The sequence below is a fragment of the Saimiri boliviensis genome, chromosome 8 (assembly GCF_048565385.1).
Source record: "Saimiri boliviensis isolate mSaiBol1 chromosome 8, mSaiBol1.pri, whole genome shotgun sequence".
In the NCBI taxonomy this organism is placed as follows: domain Eukaryota; kingdom Metazoa; phylum Chordata; class Mammalia; order Primates; family Cebidae; genus Saimiri; species Saimiri boliviensis.
The window spans coordinates 114961964-114985807 of record NC_133456.1 but is presented as its reverse complement, the minus strand read 5'-3'; the positions used below and the strand labels follow the sequence as shown (position 1 = coordinate 114985807).

The following is a 23844-nucleotide window of genomic DNA, read 5'->3' as shown; positions in this document are numbered from 1 at the left end:
AGGAGCTGTGTTTCCCTTTGCTGTCCACTGGTCCTTACAGCTTTTCTGGTCATTTTTCTCTTAAATTCAGAGCTAGTGCTCTCATTCTTTGAAGAGCCTGTCCTGGTCTCTTCCTCCTCTTGGTGATATACATAGAAACTATACCTTTCCCAGGACTGTGCTATCTGAGAATAATTTTGCCAGCCATAGATACATTTAAATCCTTTTCTTTCTTTCTTTCTTTTTTTTCCATAAAATGATGGTAGATGTTTTCTTTTTAGAAATGGGGAGGAGTTTAAATCCATCTGAGGAAAAGTAAGATACAGATTGTGACTTGAATTTGAAACTTTTTCTAAATCTACTTTTTTTTCTGTTAGGATTCACTACAACATTTTCTATTGCCTATATCTTCAGGAGAATTCCTGCACTCAGGCTACAGAAGTTAAAGAGGAGCCATCTGTCTGGCCAGGGTATGTGCATATGTCAGTCGGTGTGGGTGTTGTCTTCTGTTCTTGACTCTTCCCCATACTTGGGGAGGGAGATGTTTTGTTTCACTTTAGCAATGTCATTGAGGCATAATGTGCATTGTGTAAAATTTACCCGTCATAAGAGTGTAATTCAGTGATGTTGAGGAAATTGCCTGAGCTGTGCATCAGCAGCATCATCTAGCTTTAGAACATTTCTGTTCCTTTAAGGGAAAGGTGTCGTTTTGGTCAATTGTTTTTTGTTTCTCCAGTTTATCTGTTTAGTTTCTGGACAGTGTATCCCCTGGACTTTTCATCTCTTTCTGTTTTTCTCATCTCTCTTCTGTAATGATTACAGAAAGAAAACCATCCAGCTTACACATGAGCAACAGCTGATTCTGAATCATAAGATGGAACCTCTCCAGGTGGTAAAAATTATGGCCTTTGCAGGTAAGGGAGCTCACATCAGGTTCACGATATCGTTGTTTTTTGCCTTTTCTCTCTATATCCCCTTCCCACTACCCACCAGGGCATTTTTGCTCTGATCTGTCATCCAACTAATAATTCGATAACAGATCAAATAGTCAATCTCAAAAGCAGTTGGCCAAGGAATACTTGCTTCCCCAGACCACTCCAGTGAACATCCACAGTAGCATTCCTGTTCAGATGGATAGTTCACAGCAATTGTTTGTGGGGTAGATGCCACTGGGATTGAGCCCAGCATTGTGATGTGTGCGCAGGCCCTGATTGCTTCTGGAGAGAGAGGTCCTGTTAATCCCCAGCCCAGTCCCCTTAATCCCCAGTTTTGTAGGGTGATGTCTAGAGGGCCTGCCTTAGATTCGATTTGAACCTATATTCATAAATATCTTCAATTATCCTGCCTCAGTCAGCCACGCCGATCTACTTTTATAGCCTCCTAAAGTACTTGGTTATTCTTTCGTCACAGCCTTTGCTCGTGCTATTTGCTACTTTTTTCTACCTGTAATCCCTTCCTGCTCCTTTTGTGGCTGAATACCCTGCTAACAACAACAACAATATATTAAATGTCTATAGTGTGCATGACATGGTGCTGATCCTAATAGCATTCCATAAGGTTGCTTAGTTATTTTATAGATGAAGAAATTGAAGCACAGTGAGCCTTGCCCCAGGTTGAATAAGCGTATACGTGATAGAGGTGGAATTCAAAGCTGGACCTGTCTCTTTCCAGAGACATGCCTTCTCCCCTCCCTAACTCTCCCCTCCTGCCCTGGGGGGGGTCATTTTTGCCCTTGGAAACCCTACCTCTAAGTGATACCCTACCTCTAAGTAATGCCCGCTTATTTCTGAGAAGCAAACTGAAGCCCATGTCAAGAGGTCCGTCTGTCCTTTGCCCCTCAGCTGGAGCCTGCCCGAGCTGAGATCGCAGCCCACCTTCATCCGGCTTTAAATCTGCCACCTTTTTTGTGGCACAGCTTTTATCAGCACTGAAAAACTTGTCACTGTCCCGCTTTCAAGACAGAGGTGTGATAAGCCTGGACAAGGCCTGATTGGGGATCCCTGGGCATGTCTTGTTTGGTCAGAGGGTCACCTCCTTTCCTCCTGGCTTCCCTAGGCACTGGGAAGACCTCAACCCTGGTCAAGTATGCAGAGAAGTGGTCTCAGAGCAGGTTTCTGTACGTGACGTTCAACAAGAGCATTGCAAAGCAGGCTGAACGCGTCTTCCCCAGCAACGTCATCTGCAAAACCTTCCATTCCATGGCCTATGGGCACATAGGGCGGAAGTGAGTACTGCTGTCACTAGAGGCACTGTTGATGCCGTCTTACTGTATTTCCCATGACGGTCACATGTGAGTTTACAGCACAGTGACCCTGAGAAAGCGGAGTGCAGTTATCTCCACCTACAGGCAGGACATGTAAATATAGGTTTAGCCATTTGTACTTTTCTCCTGTAGCAATGTATTGTTTGCGTAGAAAGCTGTCTGGCTGAGAGGGGTGTTCTCATAGAACTGAGGCACAGAAAGTCAAAATGACTTGTTTAAAGTTCAGAGTCTCACCCGGGCTTGGTGGCTCAAGCCTGTAATCCCATCACTTTGGGAGGCCGAGGCAGGTGGATCACGAGGTCAAAAGATCGAGACCATCCTGGTCAACATGGTGAAACCCCGTCTCTACTAAAAATACAAAAAATTAGCTGGGCATGGTGGTGCATGCCTGTAATCCCAGCTACTCAGGAGGCTGAGGCAGGAGAATTGCCTGAACCCAGGAGGCGGAGGTTGCGGTGAGCCGAGATCGCGCCATTGCACTCCAGCCTGGGTAACAAGAGTGAAACTCCGTCTCAAAAAAAGAAAAAAAAAAAAAAAATTCAGAAATAAAGTTGAGTCTCACAAATCCTGATCAGTTTTAGGCTTTCCTTAGAAGGGAGTGAGGAAGACTCAGCCGAGGCACACTTGCCCCAGCTGTCCTGGGTGCGGAGCTTTCCGAGTGTCCCCCCGGGACCTCCCGGAGCCCAGCTTCACGGTGGACTAAACAGCGGTGTTTATTAACAGTTTATGCCGTGAGCTTGTCCCTCTCCTGGGTTGGTGCCTGTGAGTCCTGAAAGCCGTTTCCAGTCAGACATGGACCATGCAGAACTTTCTTGCTTTAAAACGATTATCTCACCTGTGCGTGACACTTGAAGCTACCTCCTTGTGATGTTAGAGAGAGTGGAGGGGACGTTAAATACCACAGAACCAGGAGAGCCACATGCTGTTCATTTGGGACGGGTATTACAGGTACCAGTCGAAGAAGAAGTTGAATCTGTTCAAGTTAACACCCTTCATGGTCAACTCCGTCCTTGCCGAAGGGAAAGGTGGATTCATAAGAGCCAAGCTCGTGTGTAAGACTCTAGAAAACTTCTTTGCCTCGGCTGATGAAGAGCTGACTATTGATCACGTGCCTATCTGGTGTAAGAACAGCCAAGGACAGAGAGTCATGGTTGAGCAGAGTGAAAAACTGGTGAGTGTCTAAGAGTCTAAAGTGTCGGGGATCTGTGGCCGGGGGAAACAGGGAGTGTGGTCCAGTATTATTTCTTCACAACTGTTTGTAGGAGGTTGAAGGTGGGAGGGTGAGGCCATAGGCCCATGGTGATGGTTGTGAATTGTTGAGTATTTTCTCCTGTGGAGGACACCTGTGACCATCACACTTAAGCCTCGGAATAGTCCTCCCACATAACAGAGAAGGCAGACATGGAACAACTCACCTCAGTTTATAAGAGCTTGTCCCTCGGGCTCCTGGACCTCAAATCTGATCTTATCTGAAGACTGGGAATCTATCTTCTGATTTTCTTGGTTGGTTCTATGGAATAGATTTTGCTAGTGGGAAAGTCTGTTTCTTATTTTTTTTTTTTTTTTGAGACGGAGTTTCGCTCTTATTACCCAGGCTGGAGTGCAATGGCGCGATCTCGGCTCACCGCAACCTCCGCCTCCTGGGTTCAGGCAATTCTCCTGCCTCAGCCTCCTGAGTAGCTGGGATTGCAGGCATGCACCACCATGTCCAGCTAATTTTTTGTATTTTTAGTAGAGACGGGGTTTCACCATGTTGACCAGGATGGTCTCGATCTCTTGACCTCATGATCCACCCGTCTCGGCCTCACAGAGTGCTGGGATTACAGGCATGAGAAACCACACCCGGCCCTGTTTCTTGTTTTTATCAAGTCTTTTCAATCATTTGCCATTGTTTTTATGAATTAAGAATCAGTCATAAATCTAGAAAAACAATTTGGCCTTTTCTGGTTCACTTAACTGTTGTGACCTCTGCCCTATCATGGGCCTGGCATCATGGCCCAGCTGCTTCCTATCTCAGTGCTGGAGACCCTGTTGGCATGAAGAGGCTGTCAAGGAGCCCCAGGAGGTTAGGGAGGTACCTGCAGACCCCTTTCTGTGATGACGCCCTGGCTACATTGCTATACAGCAATGTAGGAATTGAAAGTGTGACTGCAGGGTGCTGCCTTTGCCAGGGTCTTAAACTCTGGGTTACCATATACCTTCCTTCCTAGAATGGTGTCCTTGAAGCAAGCCGCCTCTGGGATAACATGCGAAAGCTGGGCGAGTGCACAGAAGAGGCGTACCAGATGACTCATGATGGTAGGCGGCTGCCGGCTAGCGGGGACTGGCAAGTGGAACTGCTTTTCTTGCGTTACAATTCCTGCCTCTCTCCTATTTTTAGGCTACTTGAAACTCTGGCAGCTGAGCAAGCCGTTGCTGGCCTCTTTTGACGCCATCTTTGTGGATGAGGCCCAGGACTGCACACCAGGTGATGCACTATTCAGGACATCAGCAGTCTCAAATACTCAGAAACAGCACCATGATTACATAAGACAACACCTGCGGGAACTAAGTTGATTATTCTTATTTGTGATCAAGAAGAGGATCTTCTTAATTCGCCTTAGGAGTTCAAGCTGCCCCTTCCCCTCACCCAAGCAGATTTCTCTGTCACCGTAGGTTTTGCTTAGGTTGTTTTTAACATGTTGACCACGTGTAGATCAGCAGATGATAGGGACCTAGACTCATGCTCAGTGGAAAGAGATCATCCACTGAGAGGAAAGCTTGTGTTGTATACTTCGCAAGTGACTAAGAGAGAACAGTGTTACGAATCTGACTTAGTAGGTCAGTTTTGAGTGCTATAATATTAGAGAAGACAATTTGCCTCATTTTAGATTTGCCTGTGTTGTTTCCTTATATTCCAACCATTCATCCAGGGTGAAACAGCTGCATTCCTAGGACCAGAAACTTTCTTTGTCCATTATAAAATGGCTGATTTGATGGAGTGTGCCTGTCCTGCAGGAAAAGGCGACTCTGAGGTCCAGTGTGCCCTGATGTAGCTTCGTGGAAGTGTTTTCGTCCTTCTCTTTTTGCGGCGTGGGGTGGAGACCTCAAAAGTTTCTCACTTTTCCTCTCGTTGGTTACAGCTATTATGAACATAGTTCTGTCTCAGCCATGTGGGAAAATCTTTGTAGGGGACCCGCATCAGCAGATCTATACCTTCCGGGGTGCGGTCAACGCCCTGTTCACAGTGCCCCACACCCACGTCTTCTATCTCACTCAGGTAAGCGCGCTTTCTGCCTCGGAGGCCCTGGGCCCAAGTGGCAGGCATTGCATCTCCCTCCCAGTGTCTTGTGTGCTAGGCCCTGTGCAAGGTGGTATGCCAGGCTCATCGGATCTAGCAAATCCTTGCTTCTAAGCAGTGGTTCTCAAAGTGTGGTTCTCAGGGGTCCACCAAGTCAGACTGTTTTCATAAGAGCTGTTTGTATAGCTGTCATCTGAGGAAAAGCTGTTGCGGCTGAACTGTGAACTGATGGCTCCTGCTGCCTTGTACATTGTACTGAGAACAGTTGTTAGACCAGTGCTGGTTGTTCAGACTTGCATATTTGGCACTTTTTCAAAGACAAGTGAAACAGGCAACTTCAGGGAAAATAACTGACAGTGTTTGTTTTTAAAGATAACATCTTTATTTTCAAGTGAAATTAAAATTTTGGCAAACTCCCGTAATGAACGTGGTAACTCACAGTGTCCTTGATTATGTGAAAAGGTTATTATGCGCTCCTTCCTTTCCAATCACATGTCTGTGTGAGGCTGAATTTTCTTCCTGGGTGTTAGCCAGGATACTATATCACAGCAGACCACGCAGATGTGAACACAGGAAACCGGCTGTCTTCTGTGATGCCAGGCATTGAAGAGATTTGCAAAAATATAACACAGTACCATTCTTCTTGCTGAATTTCTTTGTGTTCTGGGAAATATAGTTACGTTTCAAAAAATATGTTCCATATGTTGTCATATAAGAGGTTTTTAGTTGGGCATGGTGGCTCCTGCCTGTAATCCCATCACTTTGGGAGGCTGAGGTGAGGAGATCACTTAAAGTCAGGAGTTCAAGACCAGCCTGGCCAACATGGCAGAACCCTGTCTTTACTAAAAATACAAAAATTAGCCAGGTGTGGTGGCTCACACCTGTAGTCTCAGCTACTCAGGAGGCTGAGGCAGGAAAATCACTTGAACCTGGGAGGTGGAGATTGTGGTGAGCGGAGATCATGCCACTGCACTCCAGCCTGGGCAACAGAGTGAGACTCTGTCTTAAAAAAAAACACAAAACATTTTTGATAGTTTTTAAAAAGTGAATTAAAATTTCTAATATGGTAAAGAGATAGATGGATAGAGCTCATGTAAATAAAAGCTCTTTGGAGGCTTTTTAAGTGTGATTTTTAGGTGTGACGCATCCTGAGACCAGAAGTTCGAGAACCACTGCTTTTAAGAAACTCATATCTAATTAGAAGAGATGTGTGACTTGGACGAAAGTATAAACTGCTGTGTTTTGCGATGTTACTGAAAGTCCTGTAGGTACCTCTGACTCTTCCGTTGAGTTCCTGCCTGCTTTGGTGATTAGGGTGGCATCAGTGCAGAGCTGTTTTCTTCTTTTAACAGACAATATTTTTTAGAACAATTTCAGATTTACAGAAAAATCGAGAAGAGAGTTCCCATATATCCTATATATACTCAGTTTCCCATTACTAACATCTTATCATCTTATATTCATGTGGAACACTTGTCAGGATAATGAACCAACATTGATACACTATTATGGACTGAAGTCCATGGTTCATTTGCATTTCCTTAGTTCTGAAATAATGTCCTTTGCTACTTCAGGATCCCATCCAGGATCCCACATTTCATGTAGCCATGTGTTCATTTGGCTCTCTTGGCTGTGACAGTTTCTCAGACTTTCCCTGTTTCTGATGACCTTGACAGTTTTGAGAAGTGCCTGTCAGACATTGGTAGGCTGCCCCTGTGCTGGAATTTGTCTTATGTTGTTTCTCATGGTTAGGCTAGAATTCAGGGTTCTGGGAGGAAGACCACAGAGGTAAAGAGCCATTTTCATCCATGCTGTCACCATGGCTCATGACGATGTTGACCTTGATCAGCTTGATGGCTGATGTAGTGTTTGTCAGGTTTCTCCACTGTAGAGTTCCTCTTTTTTTTCCATCCCTTTCCGTACTGGATGCTTTGGAAGGAAGTTCCTATATGCCTTCCATCCTCGAGGAGTAAATGTTGCAGAATCTTCATAAATTATTTGGAATTCTTCTGCAAAGGAGATTTGTTTCTTCTTTCCCATCTATTTAAATATTCCATCATTTATCTACCTTAATATGAACTCATGGATATTTATTTTATAATTTCGCTGATGGTTCACTCACAGTAGTTTTATAGCAACAAAATAGTGTTTATTGAAAGTCTAGTTTTCATTTGACTGTTACTGGTATTCACCAAAGCACTTGAACTTGTGTGTGCATGGAACCAGGCCATATACACTCTGAGTGTGGGGAAGAATGATATCTTACCAGCCTGAGGGGTGAAGAAAGTAAGGTCTTGGCTGAGTTTTGAAGGTTAGGAAGTGATTTTGATGGATGAAAAAGACTTATAGGCAGACAGAAAAAGCATGAACCGAGGTGGGACAGCATAGGGAATGCATAGGTGGTTGTGCTACTGCTGTGGCTGGTTGGTGCAGGGCAGTGGTTTGTTTGTTTGTTTTTTTTTTTTTTGAGACAGAGTCTCACTCTGGAGTGCAGTGGCGCGATCTCGGCTCACTGCAACCTCCACCACCCGGGTTTAAGCAATTCTCCTGCCTTAGCCTCCCAAGTAGCTGGGATTACAGGCGCGTACCACTGTGCCCAGCTAATTTTTTTGTAATTTTTAGTAGAGATGGGGTTTCACTGTCTTGGCCAGGCTGGTCTTGAAATCCTGACCTTGTGATCCACCTGTGTTGGCCTCCCAAAGGCCTGGGATTACAGGCCTGAGCCACCGTGCCCAACCTAGGGCAGTGGTTTTAAACTTAGCGTTGAGTGGGATCTCAAAGGCAGGAGGAGAAGCCCTCCTTACCCTGTCTTAATCTTTTGTATGATTTAGACTTCACTAGATTTGATTTGGAGAAAAGGGTAGATTTGCTTAAAAGAAAAGTTTACTGTTGGTATTGAGAATAATGGAACATAAAGACTGTCGGGTTGTGAAGGGCTTTGAAAGTGAGCCTGTGAAGTTCTGTTTCTGGGTCAGGGTGTTAGGAATAACTCATTGGTCTGGCCCAGCCAGGCTGTGGTGGCAGCAGTGGAAATGCACAGACACACTGCAGGGCAGACTACTGAATCCCTCTGTCTTGTTGTTTTCCAGAGTTTTCGGTTTGGTGTGGAAATAGCTTATGTGGGAGCTACTATCTTGGATGTTTGCAAGAGGGTCAGGAAAAAGACTTTGGTTGGAGGAAACCATCAGAGTAAGGCCTTTAGTTACTCTTCTCTTTTGTGTTACAAAAGTTTCCCTCTTTATTTCGATTTTCCATAGAGTTTGTGCTCTCTCCCTAAAGGTGGTATTAGAGGTGATGTAAAGGGGCAAGTGGCCTTGTTGTCCCGGACCAATGCCAACGTGTTTGATGAGGCCGTACGGGTGACGGAAGGGGAAGTCCCTTCGAGGATACATTTGATTGGGGTAAGAGTACATTTCTGTTGACCACTTCATGCACAGAAAGGCTGCAGATGAACATACCCAATGAAAATATTCACCTTCATTGGGATTATCACACAAGAGAGCATTTGGGGTTTTGACTCTTTTTACTGGGCTGCACCGTGACTGGTCTCTAACCCTGGCGATTCTGATTATGCCAGTGAAACATTCCTGGAAAGTCAGACCCCAGAAGAGCTGGGGACCTTGGTTTCCTCTCTTCAAACAATGAGTGCCCTTCTTCCCTTGACAATGCCAGTGAGGCCATGGGCTACTGGAAGCTTTTCTGGTTGTGTGTTGTCATTAGTGTAAGAGCAGTTGAGCTGACAACATGCGGAGTACACACCTCGGCTCTAGTTCTGACTGGTCACTAACCGTGTGTGGCTTGGGGCAAGTCACAACTTCTGTGTGCCTCATTCTCTCCATCTCTGAGATACAATAATGCCTTGCCTTACCTGTTTCACAGGGAGTTAGGAGGATTTAGTGGCATGTTTACAGCATTTTCAACCCTGAAGCAAAGTTATATGACCAAAAAATATTCACTCATTCATTTATGGAAAAAGATTTTCAAGAGCCTACTATGCATTAGGCACTCAATAAATGTAGTAGTGAATCATAATCAAAAGGTGTTTTAAGTTTGTTATTTATAAAGACTATATGATGATGGTATAGAAATTTTGGAACCTAAAAGAACACATAATCCCAATATTTCATATAATAATTCTCATTTTTGCTGTTTTTGTCTTTGTCCTCATAGATGTGTATTTTTGCGTAATTGCAATTATAGCGTCCATAAAAATGGATGCTGTTTTTTACTCAACACATAGGCATACTTTCTTTCATTGCTACTGTAATGACCTTATAATATTTGGTCTAGTATATGTAACATAATCAGTCATAGTCACTGTTGTAAGAGAGTAGTATTTTTGGAATATCATCCACAGTGGCATGATATAAAGTAAGTGGTTCTCCTCACCTCTCTTGAATCCACTTGTTACCTGTACCATGTGTCATTACCTGTGATCACACATCTCGTTGTGGGTTATAATGTCAACTGTGTTGTTTTGCCCGCTGTTTTATGTGAGTGTTTTACATGTCCCTCTCTAAAAGATGACAAGCCCTTGGAGTGTGGGTCCTGGTTGTGTCTGTCTTCTGTGCAGGGCCTGGTGCTGTGTGAGTGCTGGAGCCCAGCCAGTGCTCAGCAGTTGCTCCTGGTAGATCTGGGCTAAACAGGGCAGTCAGGCTGTCTCCTCCAGGAGCTGACCTGTTAAAATGTAGAATAATTTAGACCTAGAGACATTCTGTAGTTTTTTTTTTTTTTTCGAGACAGAGTTTCGCTCTTGTTACCCAGGCTGGAGTGCAATGGCGCGATCTCAGCTCACCGCAACCTCCACCTCCTGGGTTCAGGCGATTCTCCTGCCTCAGCCTCCTGAGTAGCTGGGATTACAGGCATGCACCACCATGCCCAGCTAATTTTTGTATTTTTAGTTGAGACGGGGTTTTACCATGTTGACCAGGATGGTCTCGATCTCTTGACCTCGTGATCCACCTGCCTCGGCCTCCCAAAGTGCTGGGATTACAGGCTTGAGCCACCGCGCCTGGCTTTTTTTTTTTTTTTTTTCCTGAGACAGAGTCTCACTCTGTCACCCAGGCTGGAGTGCAATGACGCAGTCTTAGCTCACTGCAGCCTCCACCTCCCAGTTCAAGAGATTCTCATGCCTCGGCCTTCCAGCTAGCTGGGACTATAGGCATCTGCCACCTGGCTAATTTTTGTATTTTTGGTAGAGAAAGGGTTTCACCATGTTGGCTAGGCTGGTCTCGAACTCCTGGCCTCAAGTGATCCACCTGCTTCAGTGTCCCAAAGTGCTGGGATTACAGGTGTGAGCCGCTGTGGTAGCCTGAAGTTCTTTTCTCACAAGAAACAGTGGTAAGTATGCATGCCCAGCGCTTTGTATTCAGGTGCCATTTGGATTCTTTGCAATCATCTCATGTTCCTGGAAGGTACTTAAATTGGCCTTTTATTGATGAGAAAGCAGTGTGCAGGTATAGGTCTTGCCTGTTTTGAAAGCATAGGAAGAGTTTGAGGTAGCAGCCGTAGCTGAGAATGTGATTGTTGTGAGTGTCAAGGCCCCATGGCAGCCTTGTGCTTCCTGCTTCATGAAGTTTCCTGCTTGCCGCCTGTGCTTTGGGTGGAACTCAAGGTTCATTTCCAAGAAATCATCTCATTTCAAAATCCCATCCCTGCATTTGCTTTGTTTTGTTAAAGCAACAACAAACAAAACAAAACGAAAAACAACAAAAAACCAAAAATCCCACCAAAAAACTTTTTCAGGGGATTAAATCATTTGGATTGGACAGAATCATTGATATTTGGATCCTTCTTCAGCCAGAGGAAGAACGGAGGAAACGTGAGTACCCGCCTGGCCTTGGTGTGTTGGAAGGAAGCACCCAACTGGCAGGGACAAGAAAGAAGCAGGCCTGGTCTGAGTCAGGGCCTCGTTTCCCTCCAGAGAAGGGCGAGCTAGTGTTGCTCTTTTCCCATGATGAGTGAGGTACCTCAGACCTCCTCTTTTCATAGCTACTGACAGATTTTTCCAGATGCTTCTCGCAGGAGCCTCAGTCTCTTTTCCGACACTGGTCCTGTAGACTGTCTTCCCCTGCATCTTTCTGTCTGCCTGGGCAACTTTATACGTTCACTTCCACGTGGGCCCCAAGCTATAGTAACGCTGAGCATTTCTATAGTGCTTTTCTTTTCCTGTTGGCTGTGCTATTGCAAATCCCTGTGAAGTAGGTGAGGATCTTGAGCCTAGGGTTTTGCTCCTCAGTCAGAGACGGAGAGGCTACCACACTGCACTGACTTGCCCAGGGACACACAGCGAGTTAGTGATGCAGTCAGGCCTGGTGCCTGTGTCTCCCCACTTCAGACCGTCCGCTCTCGTGCGGCGGGTTAGGAACTTGCAGTACCTGCCACCATCTCTGAGTGTAGCTTGTGTCACATTAACTTGTGCGTGTATTCTCCTTAGAAAACCTCGTCATTAAAGACAGATTTATCAGAAGATGGGTGCACAAAGAAGGCTTTAGTGGCTTCAAGAGGTACGTGACCGCTGCCGAGGACAAGGAGCTTGAAGCCAAGATTGCAGTAGTTGAAAAGTATAACATCAGGATTCCAGAGCTGGTGCAAAGGATAGAAAAATGCCATATAGAAGATTTGGATTTTGCAGGTAAGGGAAGCAGTTCGTTTTTACCTTTTCCCAAGAGGAGGAACAGATGGTCTTCTACTATTTCTTTGTTGTTGTTGTTGTTGTTGTTGTTGTTGTTGTTGTTGTTGTTGTTTAGACAGAGTCTTGCTCTATTGCCCAGGCCGGAGTGCAGTGGCACGATTTTGGCTCACTGCAATCTCTGCCTCCCGGGTTCAAGCAGTTCTCCTTCCTCAGCCTCCCGATTAGCTGAAACTACAGGCGCACGCCACCACACCCAGCTAGTTTTTGTATTTTTAGTAGAGATTAAGTCTTGCCATGTTGGCCAGGCTGGTCTTGAACTCCCGACCTCAGGTAATCTGCCCACGTTGGCCTCCCAAAGTGCTGGGCTTACACGTGTGAGCCACTGCACCTGGCCTCTTCTGCTGTTTTTACCCTGCGTGAAATACCTATGAGCAAGAATGGCTTTATTGGTTAAGGGAAAGGGAGCAGTGCCCTGGTTCTTCTTCAGGGGCTAGTCCCAGCTCTGCCACGTGTAATGTCGGGCAAGCTGTGCAGCCCTCTTGAGGGTTCTGTCCCTTCATGTGTTAGATACAGAGGGCGAGTAGAGCTCCTCTGGCCTTTGGATTGTGGTTCTAAGAGGTACTAACTCTCCTGCAACTAATTTTCGACTTTTCCCCTTATCTTTTTCTTCTTTCTGTTCCCGACAGTTGTTTCCTCGTTCCCTCTTTTCCTGCAAAACTGCATACAGGCAAGAAACATTGGAGTTCTGAGTCAAGTGGGAAGCACATAAAGCATATACGTTTTTGTTGTCTCGCTTCTTTCCCTTTGAAGCCCCATCTAACACGTGCTGTGTTTTTATCCTAGAGTACATTCTGGGCACTGTGCACAAAGCCAAAGGCCTGGAATTTGACACTGTGCATGTTTTGGATGATTTTGTGAAAGTGCCTTGTGCCCGGCATAACCTGGCCCAGCTCCCCCACTTCAGAGTCGGTAAGGACACAGGCCGGGAGGCACCGAGTGCTGTCAGAGTCAGCAGTAACTAGAATGCTTCCTTTTCACTGCCGGGTGTTTGTTGGTTGGTGTGGCCTGCTCGTAGGGCACTTCTGGAAAAAAAACCCACAAAACACATCCTAGTCCTAAACTTTGGATTCTTATACTGTCGTTTTTTTAAAAAAACAAAACTTCCCCAAGGTGCACCCCTGTGGGGGCTGTGTGTGGGATGGTGGTGCTTACGGTGGCCTGTGAACCGCAGTCCTCTGAGGCCTGCACTGCTCTCTCACCTCCGGTTTTCACCGTCAGATTTTGAGTCTCCAGCCTCATGAAAGCTTTAAAACATAGTTGACCTGCTTACCATGGCAATTATTTCCCTTTAATTAATTCCTTTTCTTTCTTTCTTTTTTTTTTTTTTTTTTTTTGAGATGGAGTCTTACTCTGTCTCTCAGGCTGGAGTGCAGTGGTGCGATCTCGGCTCACTGCAGACTCTGCCTCCTGGGTTCAAGTGATTCTTCCTGCCTCGGCCTCCCAGGTAACTGGGACTACAGGCATGTGTCACCACTCCTGGCTAATTTGTGTATTTCTAGGAGTGACGGGGTTTCACCATGTTGGCCAGGATGGTCTCAATCTCCTGACTTTGTGATCCAATCACCTCAGCCTCCCAAAGTGCTGGGATGACAGCTATGAGCCACTGCACCCAGGCATTCCTCTTCTTTTTATTAAAGAGATAAGAAAATAACAAAAGGAGAAATAGTAAGCATTCTTTATCATTTGTGGTTTTTTTTATTGGTACAAATGGGGGTCTCACTATGTTGCTCAGGCTTTTCTCAGACTCCTGGGCTCAAGCCATCCTCCTACCTCAGCCTCCCAAAGTGTTGGGATTGTAGGCGTGAGCCACCACAGCCATTTGTCTGCTTTGTTGTTATTATTATTTTTGAGATGGAGTCTCTCTCTGTCACCCAGGCTGGAGTGCAGTGGTGTGATCTCAGCTCACTGCAACCTCTACCTCCCAGGTTTAAGCAATTCTCTCACCTCAGCCTCCCGAGTAGCTGGGACTACAGGTGTGTGCCACCACACTCAGCTAATTTTTGTATTTTTAGTAGAGACGGGGTTTTGCCATGTTGGCCAGGCTGGTCTCAAACTCCTGACCTCAGGCCATCCACCTGCGTTGGCCTCCCAAAGTGTTGGGATTACAGGCATGAGCCACCATGCCTGGCCTTGTCTACTTTGTAATAAATTTGTACTCAAGGCTGGTTGTTGAACTCAGCATCAGTGCTATTGCTTTGGATTTAAGTCTTAGAATAAAACGGTTTGAAATTTCCCTACAAACAAAGCTGTCTGTTAACTGTGGATTGGAAATTTGGGGCTTAGCACATGTTGGCCTGCTGAAAATGGAAACCACAGCGTTCCTGACGCTGGCGAGCATAGAAGATGGATTGGAGTGGAGAGAGGGAGGGAAGCGGGGACGTTTACTCGAGTACCACCTTTTCCCCCTTCAGGTTTACATGTTTAAAAACTTAATTTTTGGGGTGACATGCTACACAACCCACCCATCCAAAGTGTGCAATTCAGCGGCTTTTTGCATGTCCTTGGGTCTGCCACTGTTTGTTGAGTTCCTGCCATTGTGTGGTGAATTGAGATGAGAGATGAGAGGTGCAGGTGGGCAGCACAGACACACAGCACACAGCACACCTGTGTGTCTTCCTCGTTGTCCTGTGACAGTGTCAGGCGTTTTCATATGGGACTCTGGCAGTCTAGAGACAGTGTAAGGAAAGAGAGACAAGAGTCTGGGTCCAGCTCCCAGGCTCTTGATTAGCCATAGCCTTGTTTGTCGGAGTGACCTAACATCTCTAAGCCTTGATTTCCCTGTCTGTCTCACGGGCTTGTTGTGAGAACAGGCATAATGACTGTAAACAGACATCTGGCACATCGTGGGTGTCGAATAACCAATTAACACATTCCCAGGATTTATGTAGCAGGACTAAATAAAACCCAGTATTTTGTGCCACTAGTCTGCTGGGGTTTGTTTTGTTTTTGGAACTGGCATTTGTAGGAAAATTTTGTATTTACAGCCAACAAATCTTGAGTGGTTTTCTGGGGGAAGGGGTGGGGGATAGTAAACATTTAGATGAGACATAAGGTTTTGTAAGACAGGCTTTTTAGTTGATTTTTCCCCCCTTTCTTTAGAGTCATTTTCTGAGGATGAATGGAATTTGCTGTATGTTGCAGTAACTCGTGCCAAGAAGCGTCTCATCATGACCAAATCATTGGAAAACATTTTGACTTTGGCTGGGGTAAGAGGCACCGGCAGCATGAGCTAACGTGATGCCATTTGAACGTTGCTTAGTCTGCATGAGGGGCCGAGCTGGAGCCGTCAGAGGCCTGTGGATCGGGATTCCGGGTGGGAAGAGAAGCGCTCTGGAGTGTGCGAAGGCCAAGGACCCGTATGAGAAGTGTTCTAACCAAGGAAGCAAAAATGGGGTTCTTTTCTAAGTCATTTCCTAATTTAGTTTAAAAAGATCTGTTCAGGATAGCAGCGGACCGGGCGTGGTGGCTCATACCTGTAATCCCAGCGCTTTGGGAGGCTTAGGCGGACAGATCACTTGAGGTCGGTGGTTTGAGACCAGCCTGACCAACATGGTGAAACCACATCTCTACTAAAAATACAAAAATTAGCCAGGTGTGGTGGCACATATCTGTAATTCCAGCGACTTGGGAGGCAGAGGTTGCAGTGAGCTGAGATGGTGTCACTGCACTCCAGCCTGGTCGACCGAGTGAGACGCTTTCTCCAGAAAAAAAACCAAAAAAACCCGGCATTGTTCACGTATTTCTTAATTTCTTCCTTACTCAATTAGTTCTTTTTTTTTTTTGTCTGAGTCAGGGTCTTGCTCTGTTACCCAGGTTGGAGTTCAGTGGCACAATCATAGCTCACTGCAACCTCGAACTCCTGGGCTAAAGTGATTATCCTACCTCAGCTTCCTGCGTAACTGGGACTATAGGCGCATGCCACTGCACCTGACTAGTTCTTAAATTTTTTCTAGAGACGGGGTCTTGTTATGTTTCCCAGCTAGTCTCGAATCCTGGGTTAAAGTGATCTTCCTGCCTTGGCCTCCCAAAGTGCTGGAGTTACAGATGTGAGCCACCTCGCCTGGCCACTATACTCAGTACTCTTAGGAAAAAAATGGCTGGAAGGTTTTCTGCACCCCAGCTGCCTCCCTCTCGCTCTTTAGTCCCTTTTGAAATGGCATCTGCTGCTGCTACCAATAGACTTTCCAGAAGAACAGACACATCCTTGCCGGGAGAGTAAGTGTTCAGGTGCCTGGCCTTTGTCACGGAGATGTGGAAAAGTAAGCTGGTCCCACTCACTCTTTATCCTTCTCACAAACCCCATTTTCACACTCTACTTATTTTTATCTCTTTTTCTGCCTAAACAGCTGTAGTATAAACCATTTAGTCTTTTCAACTGTGTCAGAAACTGGAACAGAAATTTGAGCTAATAGTTACCACTTAGTCCATCTTTCCCTGAGCCCAAGATATTAAGCCTGAAACCTGAAACTGAAGTGTGAAAGTTAATATAAATACTCTTTCTTGCTTAGCTATCTCCAAAACAAAGTTTGTGTGTGGCAGGAGGGTTTATCTGCACTGCTGTATTGCCCTCCTCTTACAGGGTGAGGTGTGCCAAACTGCCCCATGTGCTCTGGGTTGAACCATAGGGTGTGGGCAAGGTGGGCAGTCACCACTTTTTAGTAAACGATCTTCAGCTCTTGGAGGTGTTAAGCAGTAGTAGAACCCAGATACTCATAAGGAGTATTTATTTAAGGCCAAACACATGCCAAGTACCTTTCTGGGCACTGAGGCATAACAGTGGGCAGGGGAAATTCCTGCCCTCATGGAGCCCATCCAGGTGAGGAGATGGATAAGAAACTGAACAGATAGGATTTCTCTTCAATTTTTAAGGAAGATAATATCGAAGCTTAAAAGGGAGAAGCTTTGCAAATAAATATTCTATATGACTCATCACGGAGCAAAAGCTTCTTGCATAGAACTGATTAGCTTGCATGTTTATCACATGTTTTCAGGTCTTCTTTGTCATTTTTCTTCCAGTTCTCTCTTAGGTAGGTTGACTTGGCCATAAGAATGTTTCTAGAATTTGAAATCTGATGCATTTTTCCCAAAGCAGCTTTCAACGGCTTCACAGCTTAAGCATCAGAACTTAGAACTGAAGCCGTTTTTCGTTGATTGCATATTTAGTGGCATATGGATCATCTGTAGACTTTTTCTGTGAAGGGCCAGGTAATAAAGATTTCAGGCTCTGCAGGTTGCATGATCTCAGTGGTGGCTACCCAGCCCCGCTGCTCTAGTGCAGGAGCCCCAGTACATTAGCGAACACGTGTGGCTCTTTTCCAATAACAGTTATTCAGAAAAACAGGCATTTTCTGCATATGGCCCAGGTGTAGTTTGCTGACCTCTGGTTTAAAGAAAAATGTGTCTTTTAAAAATCTCTAAACCAATACCTCCAGGAGTTAAGCAGAATAAATCTTTATGTACATATAGTCTCTACCTGTACATACATTTTTGAATAAACTGATTTATAAGAACTTTTTTGACCCTCTGGTATGGTTTTCTCATAGAAGTAGTGTTACACAAGTGGTTAGGTCTGTAACAAAACCACATTGTCAACTGATAGAACTGTGTGGGGGTGTTAGAGCAGTAATACCATTTCACAGCATGGGCTACACAGGCTTTTTCATTTTTGCTTAAGAAAATTTTGAGACATAAAAAGTAAAGAAAGCAACACATTGAACATGCATATACAAATCATCCCTATACATCCACATCTCCAAAAAAATAATGTATTTTATTTTCTCAAACCATGCCATTTTCATATTTTATAAATATCATAATATGTGGCCTCTACTGCCCAATCTATAATTAATACTTTTATGATTGTCTCAGAAATGCTTTTTTACAGTTGATTTGTTCAAGTCAGAGTCCAAACCAACATTTGGTTGTCTCTTAAGCGACTTAATAAGAGAGCCGTGTGGAACTCCCTCCCCACTTTTCCCATGCTTCTGTCTCATTGCTGAAACTGGGTCATTCATCCTACAGAGCGTCCCCATTCTTGGGTTGCTTCCTGTTGTGGTTGTGTAACTGGTTCTGCCATTGCCTGTGCTGGCTTTCTGGTAACTGCAAGTTAGCTATAGAGGCTTGATTAGATTCAAGCCTGAGTCTTTTGCAGGTCTGCCGCATGGGAGGTGGGAGAGGGCTTTGTGCCTTGCCGTATCACATAAGGAGGCTCACAGGAGCAGGTTAGTTTTTCCCTGTTAGCGATGCTGATTGCTCATCTGTTTAAGAGGCACAGCTAGGATATGTGTATTTTTGAAAAGAAAGAAAAAACTGACAGTTCATACGATAATTCCAATCCCAGTTTTTAGATTATTGTTTCTCCAAGAGACAGGGTCTCACTCTTTTGCCCAGGCTATAGTGCAGTGGCACAGTTATGGCTTAACTGCAGCCTCAACCTCCTGGGCTTAGGTGCAGTCCTCCCACCTCAGCCTCCCAAGCAGCTGGGAGCACAGGCATGCACCATCACACCTGGCTTTTTTTTTTTTTTTTAAAGAGACAGGGTCCCACTATGTTGCCCAGGCTGGTCTTGAACTCCTAGGCTTAAGTGATCCTCCCGCCTCAGCCTTCCAAAGTGCTGGGATTACAGGTATGACATCAGGCAAATTTCAACATTTTGTTGTTAAATACAACATATAAAACAGCATAAAGCAGTTTAAAATTGTGACGTTTCAAGCACCTACCAGATTAGAAGATGGGATCTGCCAGCCCTCACAGAGCTGCTCTGGTGGCCCCTGGCCATCACAACGCCACCTCTCCTTTCTGAGGGTTACTGCCGTCTCAGCAGATATGCTTGTTGCATAGCTGCCCTGTTTTTTCCCTTTTACCGGGTGTGCACTGCCATCAGTGAATGCTGAAAAATAGCACTTTTTACACCTGTTCTCTTCATTCTCCCAAGTTTCAAAAGCTGTACTGTATCCGCATCGCCAGAGGCTTTAGCCCTTTACACCATCAGCCCTCGTGAATCGTGGTCTAGAATCCAGTTCACATTGAACATGAAGGGAGTTTTACTTCTGCTCTCACCCTTGGATCTTTTCTCATACACTGAACTCTTGGTTCCTAACAGTATTTATTAATTACTTATTGCTACTATTCTATGTGTTTAAAAATAATATTGAAAATAATGCCAGTATTACTATTAATGGAATACTGACTGGACTTGAAGATCTCCTAACAGCTCCATTTCTCCATTAATGATGTATTTGTTAGTCAAAAATATGATGTTCTAAAGTCATTTAAAGTAAGTCCTTTTTTGTGGTTTTATTACCAACTCAATATGTAGTTTGAAATGTAGTCCATATATGATACCTTCAGGGATTGCTTTGCTTCTTTTTGATTCAATGATCTTTTTTGATGTGTAAGGCCTATTTATGTTTTCAGAGTCAAAACTTTGTGGCTGGGTGTGGTGGCTCACCCCTGTAATCCCAGCACTTTGGGAGGCCGAGGCAGGCAGATCACTTGATGTCAGGAGTTTGAGACCAGCCTGGCCAACATGGTGAAACCCTGTCTCTACTAAAAATTAAAAAAAAATAGCTGGGCGTGGTGATGCATGCCTGTAGTCCCAGCTACTTGGGAGGCTGAGGCAGGAGAATCAGTTGGACCCAGGAGGCGGAGGTTGTAGTGGGCTGAGATTATGTCATTTCAGTCCAGTGTGGGCAACAAAGGAAGACTCTGTTTTGGAAAAAAAAAAAAAAAGAATGAAATAGACTTTTTAAAGCAAATTAGAAGCTTGTCAGTTGGTTGCTGGGTGCATTTTGTTTTCCCTGTAGAAGAAAAGAATATAATATCTAGAGAAATAAATACTTCCCCCTTACTGAGACTGGGCGGGGCTGTCTGCTCTCAGGGGTCCTGTGAGGAAGTCCCAGAGAAACTGCCTATTTGTAGGAACAGATTTTTTTTTGTTTGTTTGTTTTGTTTTGTTTTATTTTTTTCAATTTTTATAGAGTAGGGGTCTCGCTATGTTGCCCAGGCTGGAGTGCAGTGGCTATTCACAGGCACAATCCCACTACTGATCAGCACAGGAGTTTTGACCTGCTCCGTTTCCGACCTGGGCTGGTTCACCCCTCGTTAGGTAACCTGGTGGTCCCCCGCTCCCGGGAGGTCACCATGTTGATGCTGAACTTGGTGCGGACACCCGATCGGCATAGCAGACTACAGCCCAGAACTCCTGGGCTCAAGCCATCCTCCCACCTCAGCCTCCCGAGTAGCTGGGACTACAGGCATGTGCCACTGTGCTGTAAGACCTCGTAAGGTGAGGTGGAGGCACTTCTGCTTTTTTTTTTTTTTTAGACAGAGGCTTGCTCTGTTGCCCAGGCGGGAGGCAGTGGTGCAGTCTTAGCTGACTGCAATCATCGCCTGCTGTTCTCCTGTCTCAGCCTCTAGAGTAGCTGATACCACAGGTGTACACCACCATGCCTGGCTAATTCTTTTTTGGCGGGGGTGGTAGAGGCGAGGTTTCACCATGTTGGCCAGGCTGGTCTCGAACTTTTGACTTGAAGTGATCCGCCCACCTTGGCCTCTCAAAGTGCTGGGATTGCAGGCATGTGAGCCACCATACCTGGCCTTTTAAATTAATTAATTAATTAATTAATTTTTTGAGACGGAGTTTTGCTCTTGTTACCCAGGCTGGAGTGCAATGGCGCGATCTCGGCTCACTGCAACCTCCGCCTCCTGGGTTCAGGCAATTCTCCTGCCTCAGCCTCCTGAGTAGCTGGGATTACAGGCACACGCCACCATGCCCAGCTAATTTTTTGTATTTTTAGTAGAGACGGGGTTTCACCAGGTTGACCAGGATGGTCTCGATCTCTCGACCTTGTGATTCACCCGCCTCAGCCTCCCAAAGTGCTGGGATTACAGGCTTGAGCCACCGCGCCCGGCCTTTTATTTTTATTTTTATTTTTTTATGATCACAGCCTGTGAATTTGGGGACATCCTGTTTCAGAAGTGTCTGAGTCCAGTCTCTGCCCGGGAGGGCAGGACGTGGGGATAATGAAGATCCTGAGTCAGGCAGTAGTTCAGGGCCTAGGAGAGCGTGTTGGAAATAGTGGAGCCGTGGGTGGGGTGTTTTGGAGATAAAAAGGGATCCATTATTTCCTGGGCTGCCTAGAAGGGTAAGCCCCTTCATCTCACATATAACCAAGAGCAGGCAAGAGGAGGGCAACCTTCTTTTTCTCTAACCCCTCCCCTCTTAGAAAATATAGCTAATAGAAGCCGGGCGCGGTGGCTCACGCCTGTAATCCCAGCACTTTGGGAGGCTGAGGCGGGTGGATCACGAGGTCAACAGATTGAGACCATCCTGGTCAACATGGTAAAACCCTGTCTCTACTAAAAAATACAAAAAATTAGCTGGGCATGGTGGCGCGTGCCTGTAATCCCAGCTACTCAGGAGGCTGAGGCAGGAGAATCGCCTGAACCCAGGAGGCGGAGGTTGCAGTGAGCCGAGATCGTGCCATTGCACTCCAGCCTGGGTAACAAGAGCAAAACTCCATCTCAAAAAAAAAAGAAAAAAAAGAAAATATAGCTAATAGAATCACCAGAAGCCATTTTGTTCATTTGTTTAAGTTTTGAGAAAGTGAAGGAAATTATTACATTGTTGAGGTGCTAAGTGACATGAAGTTATGTTAGTTGTTCAAAGACAGCTTTTTTTTTTTTTGAGACAGAGTCGTCTTTCTCTCTAGCTCAGGCTCAAGTGCAAGTGTAGTGGTACAGTCTCACCCAGCTCACTGCAACCTCCGTCTCCCAAGCAATTCTCAGGCCTCAGCCTTGGAGTAGCTTGGTATTACAGGCATGTGCCACCATGCCTGGCTAATTTTTGTAGTTTTAGTAGAGGTGAGCCTTCACTATGTTGGCCAGGCTGGTCTCTAACTCCTGACTTCAAGTGATCATCCGCCTTGGCTTCCCAAAGTGCTGAGATTACAGGCTTGAGCCACTATGCCCAGCCAAAGATAGATTCTTAGTCTCACAGAATCTTAGATTCTTTTTGTTTAGATACAGGGTCTTGCTCTGTTGCCCAGGCTGGAATGCAGTGGCATGATCTCAGCTCACGGCAACCTCAGCTTCCTGAGTAGCTGAGACTACAGGCGTGTACCATTATGCCTGGCTAATTTTTGTATTTTTGGTAGAGATAGGGTTTCACCACATTGTCCAGGCTGGTCTTGAACTCCTGGGCTCAAGAGATCCTCCCACCTCTGTCTCCCAAAGCACTGGGACTACAAGTGTGACCCCCACCCCTTAAATTTATATAAATAAAAACAGCTAATCTAGTGGTTATAAGAAGCTTAAAAAGAACGAAATGGCATAAAATCTACAGAAATGAGAGAACATTGTATGTTAGGTTGTCATGTTTTGTGAAGCTTTTCTTCCATATGTGCGTATGTGTGTATAGCATTATAATGGTGATGGTGTCAGAAACGGTTTGAGCGCCCAGCCCTGGAGAACCTTGCACAGTGGACAGGGAGTCAGCATTGTTGGAAATGACGTGGATACAACCGAGTAACCATAGCAAGGGAATGTGTAAATAAAATACAGGAGAGCGCTGTGATTGAGTCCCCTATGGCGTTTTAGAACAGCTCGTGAGGAGGAAGCCAGAAGTGTAATATCCATGTAAATAGATACCTATAAAATGACACCTATGTCTTGGACACGTGTGTAAACGAGGAGCCATTTCACAGTGGAGGAACCTCGCCAGGGTCACAGTCGTGGCTGTCTCTGGGGAAGGAAATTGAGATGACAGTCAGAGGGACTTCAGCAAAATCTGTGGCTTCAGGCAGGACTTCACCTCGTCCGCTGTCAGTACTCGTTGGCCATAACTTGCGTGTTTGCATGGTTTTCTGTTCTTTTTCACAGCAGGTAGACAGGTCCTCTAAAAAAAGACCAAATGAATCAAAATGTAGGACACAGATTGTAGAACAATTTGACCAGTAGCCAGTCCTAATACAGAAAACATGAAACCGCCATTTCCTGGGCAGCAGATACATGCAGTCCTGCTAGCGTATCAGTTGGTGATGTGGAGCCCCACGAGACAGCAGTGAAGCTGGCAGCTCCTGTCCTTGCAGCGTTTCCAGCCTGGGAGGTCACTAGCGCTTCCTCTGGGTGCCCTGTGCACTCCAGGCATGAGTGCTTTGCATGCAGTTTGGGGTTTCTTTTTCTTAGCAGCCGCCTAAAGCAGGCACCGCGCCACCTGCATTTATGGATAAAGACACAGTCTTAGTGAGGCTGTCATTTGCTCACGAGTACAGCCAGCAGCACAGGACAGTGGAAGTGTGCAGGGATATTTGGGCAGGTTTCCTCCAGTCCTCTGCATTGCCTACCTGGATTGTAATGTGAATACACACATAATTTTCTCATGATTGAGCTGGGGATGTGTTAGCATAAAATAAAATGCAGAAATATTCTGCAAATGCTATTATAGGCAATAGTTGTGCATGTTTATCCGTTAAATATGTATGTATATATTTAAAAAGCAATTGGACTGTCCGTTGGACTGTTGATAGTTTTGGAGGCAGGGAAAAGTTAGAGCAACTAAGGGAGAATGGGGCAGTCGGTGTTTTTCTGTTTCTGGGACTTACACTGCGTCTAAAGTGTTCTCAGCTG

General features: G+C 45.4%; 1 protein-coding gene across 3 annotated transcripts in view; it reads left to right on the top strand.

Moving 5' to 3' along the window:
- FBH1 (F-box DNA helicase 1) overlaps positions 1 to 23844 on the top strand; it is a 47112-nt gene that overhangs the window by 22074 nt on the left and 1194 nt on the right. For all 3 annotated transcript variants that reach the window (XM_039478556.2, XM_039478555.2, XM_010349693.3), the window contains 13 exons: positions 357 to 449; positions 802 to 893; positions 2035 to 2203; positions 3191 to 3413; positions 4453 to 4540; positions 4623 to 4709; positions 5365 to 5501; positions 8612 to 8711; positions 8802 to 8923; positions 11268 to 11343; positions 11959 to 12156; positions 13000 to 13125; positions 15316 to 15422. In XM_039478556.2, the coding sequence (XP_039334490.1) occupies positions 357 to 449; positions 802 to 893; positions 2035 to 2203; positions 3191 to 3413; positions 4453 to 4540; positions 4623 to 4709; positions 5365 to 5501; positions 8612 to 8711; positions 8802 to 8923; positions 11268 to 11343; positions 11959 to 12156; positions 13000 to 13125; positions 15316 to 15422 (1618 nt within the window). The remainder of the gene's footprint in view (positions 1 to 356; positions 450 to 801; positions 894 to 2034; positions 2204 to 3190; positions 3414 to 4452; positions 4541 to 4622; positions 4710 to 5364; positions 5502 to 8611; positions 8712 to 8801; positions 8924 to 11267; positions 11344 to 11958; positions 12157 to 12999; positions 13126 to 15315; positions 15423 to 23844) is intronic.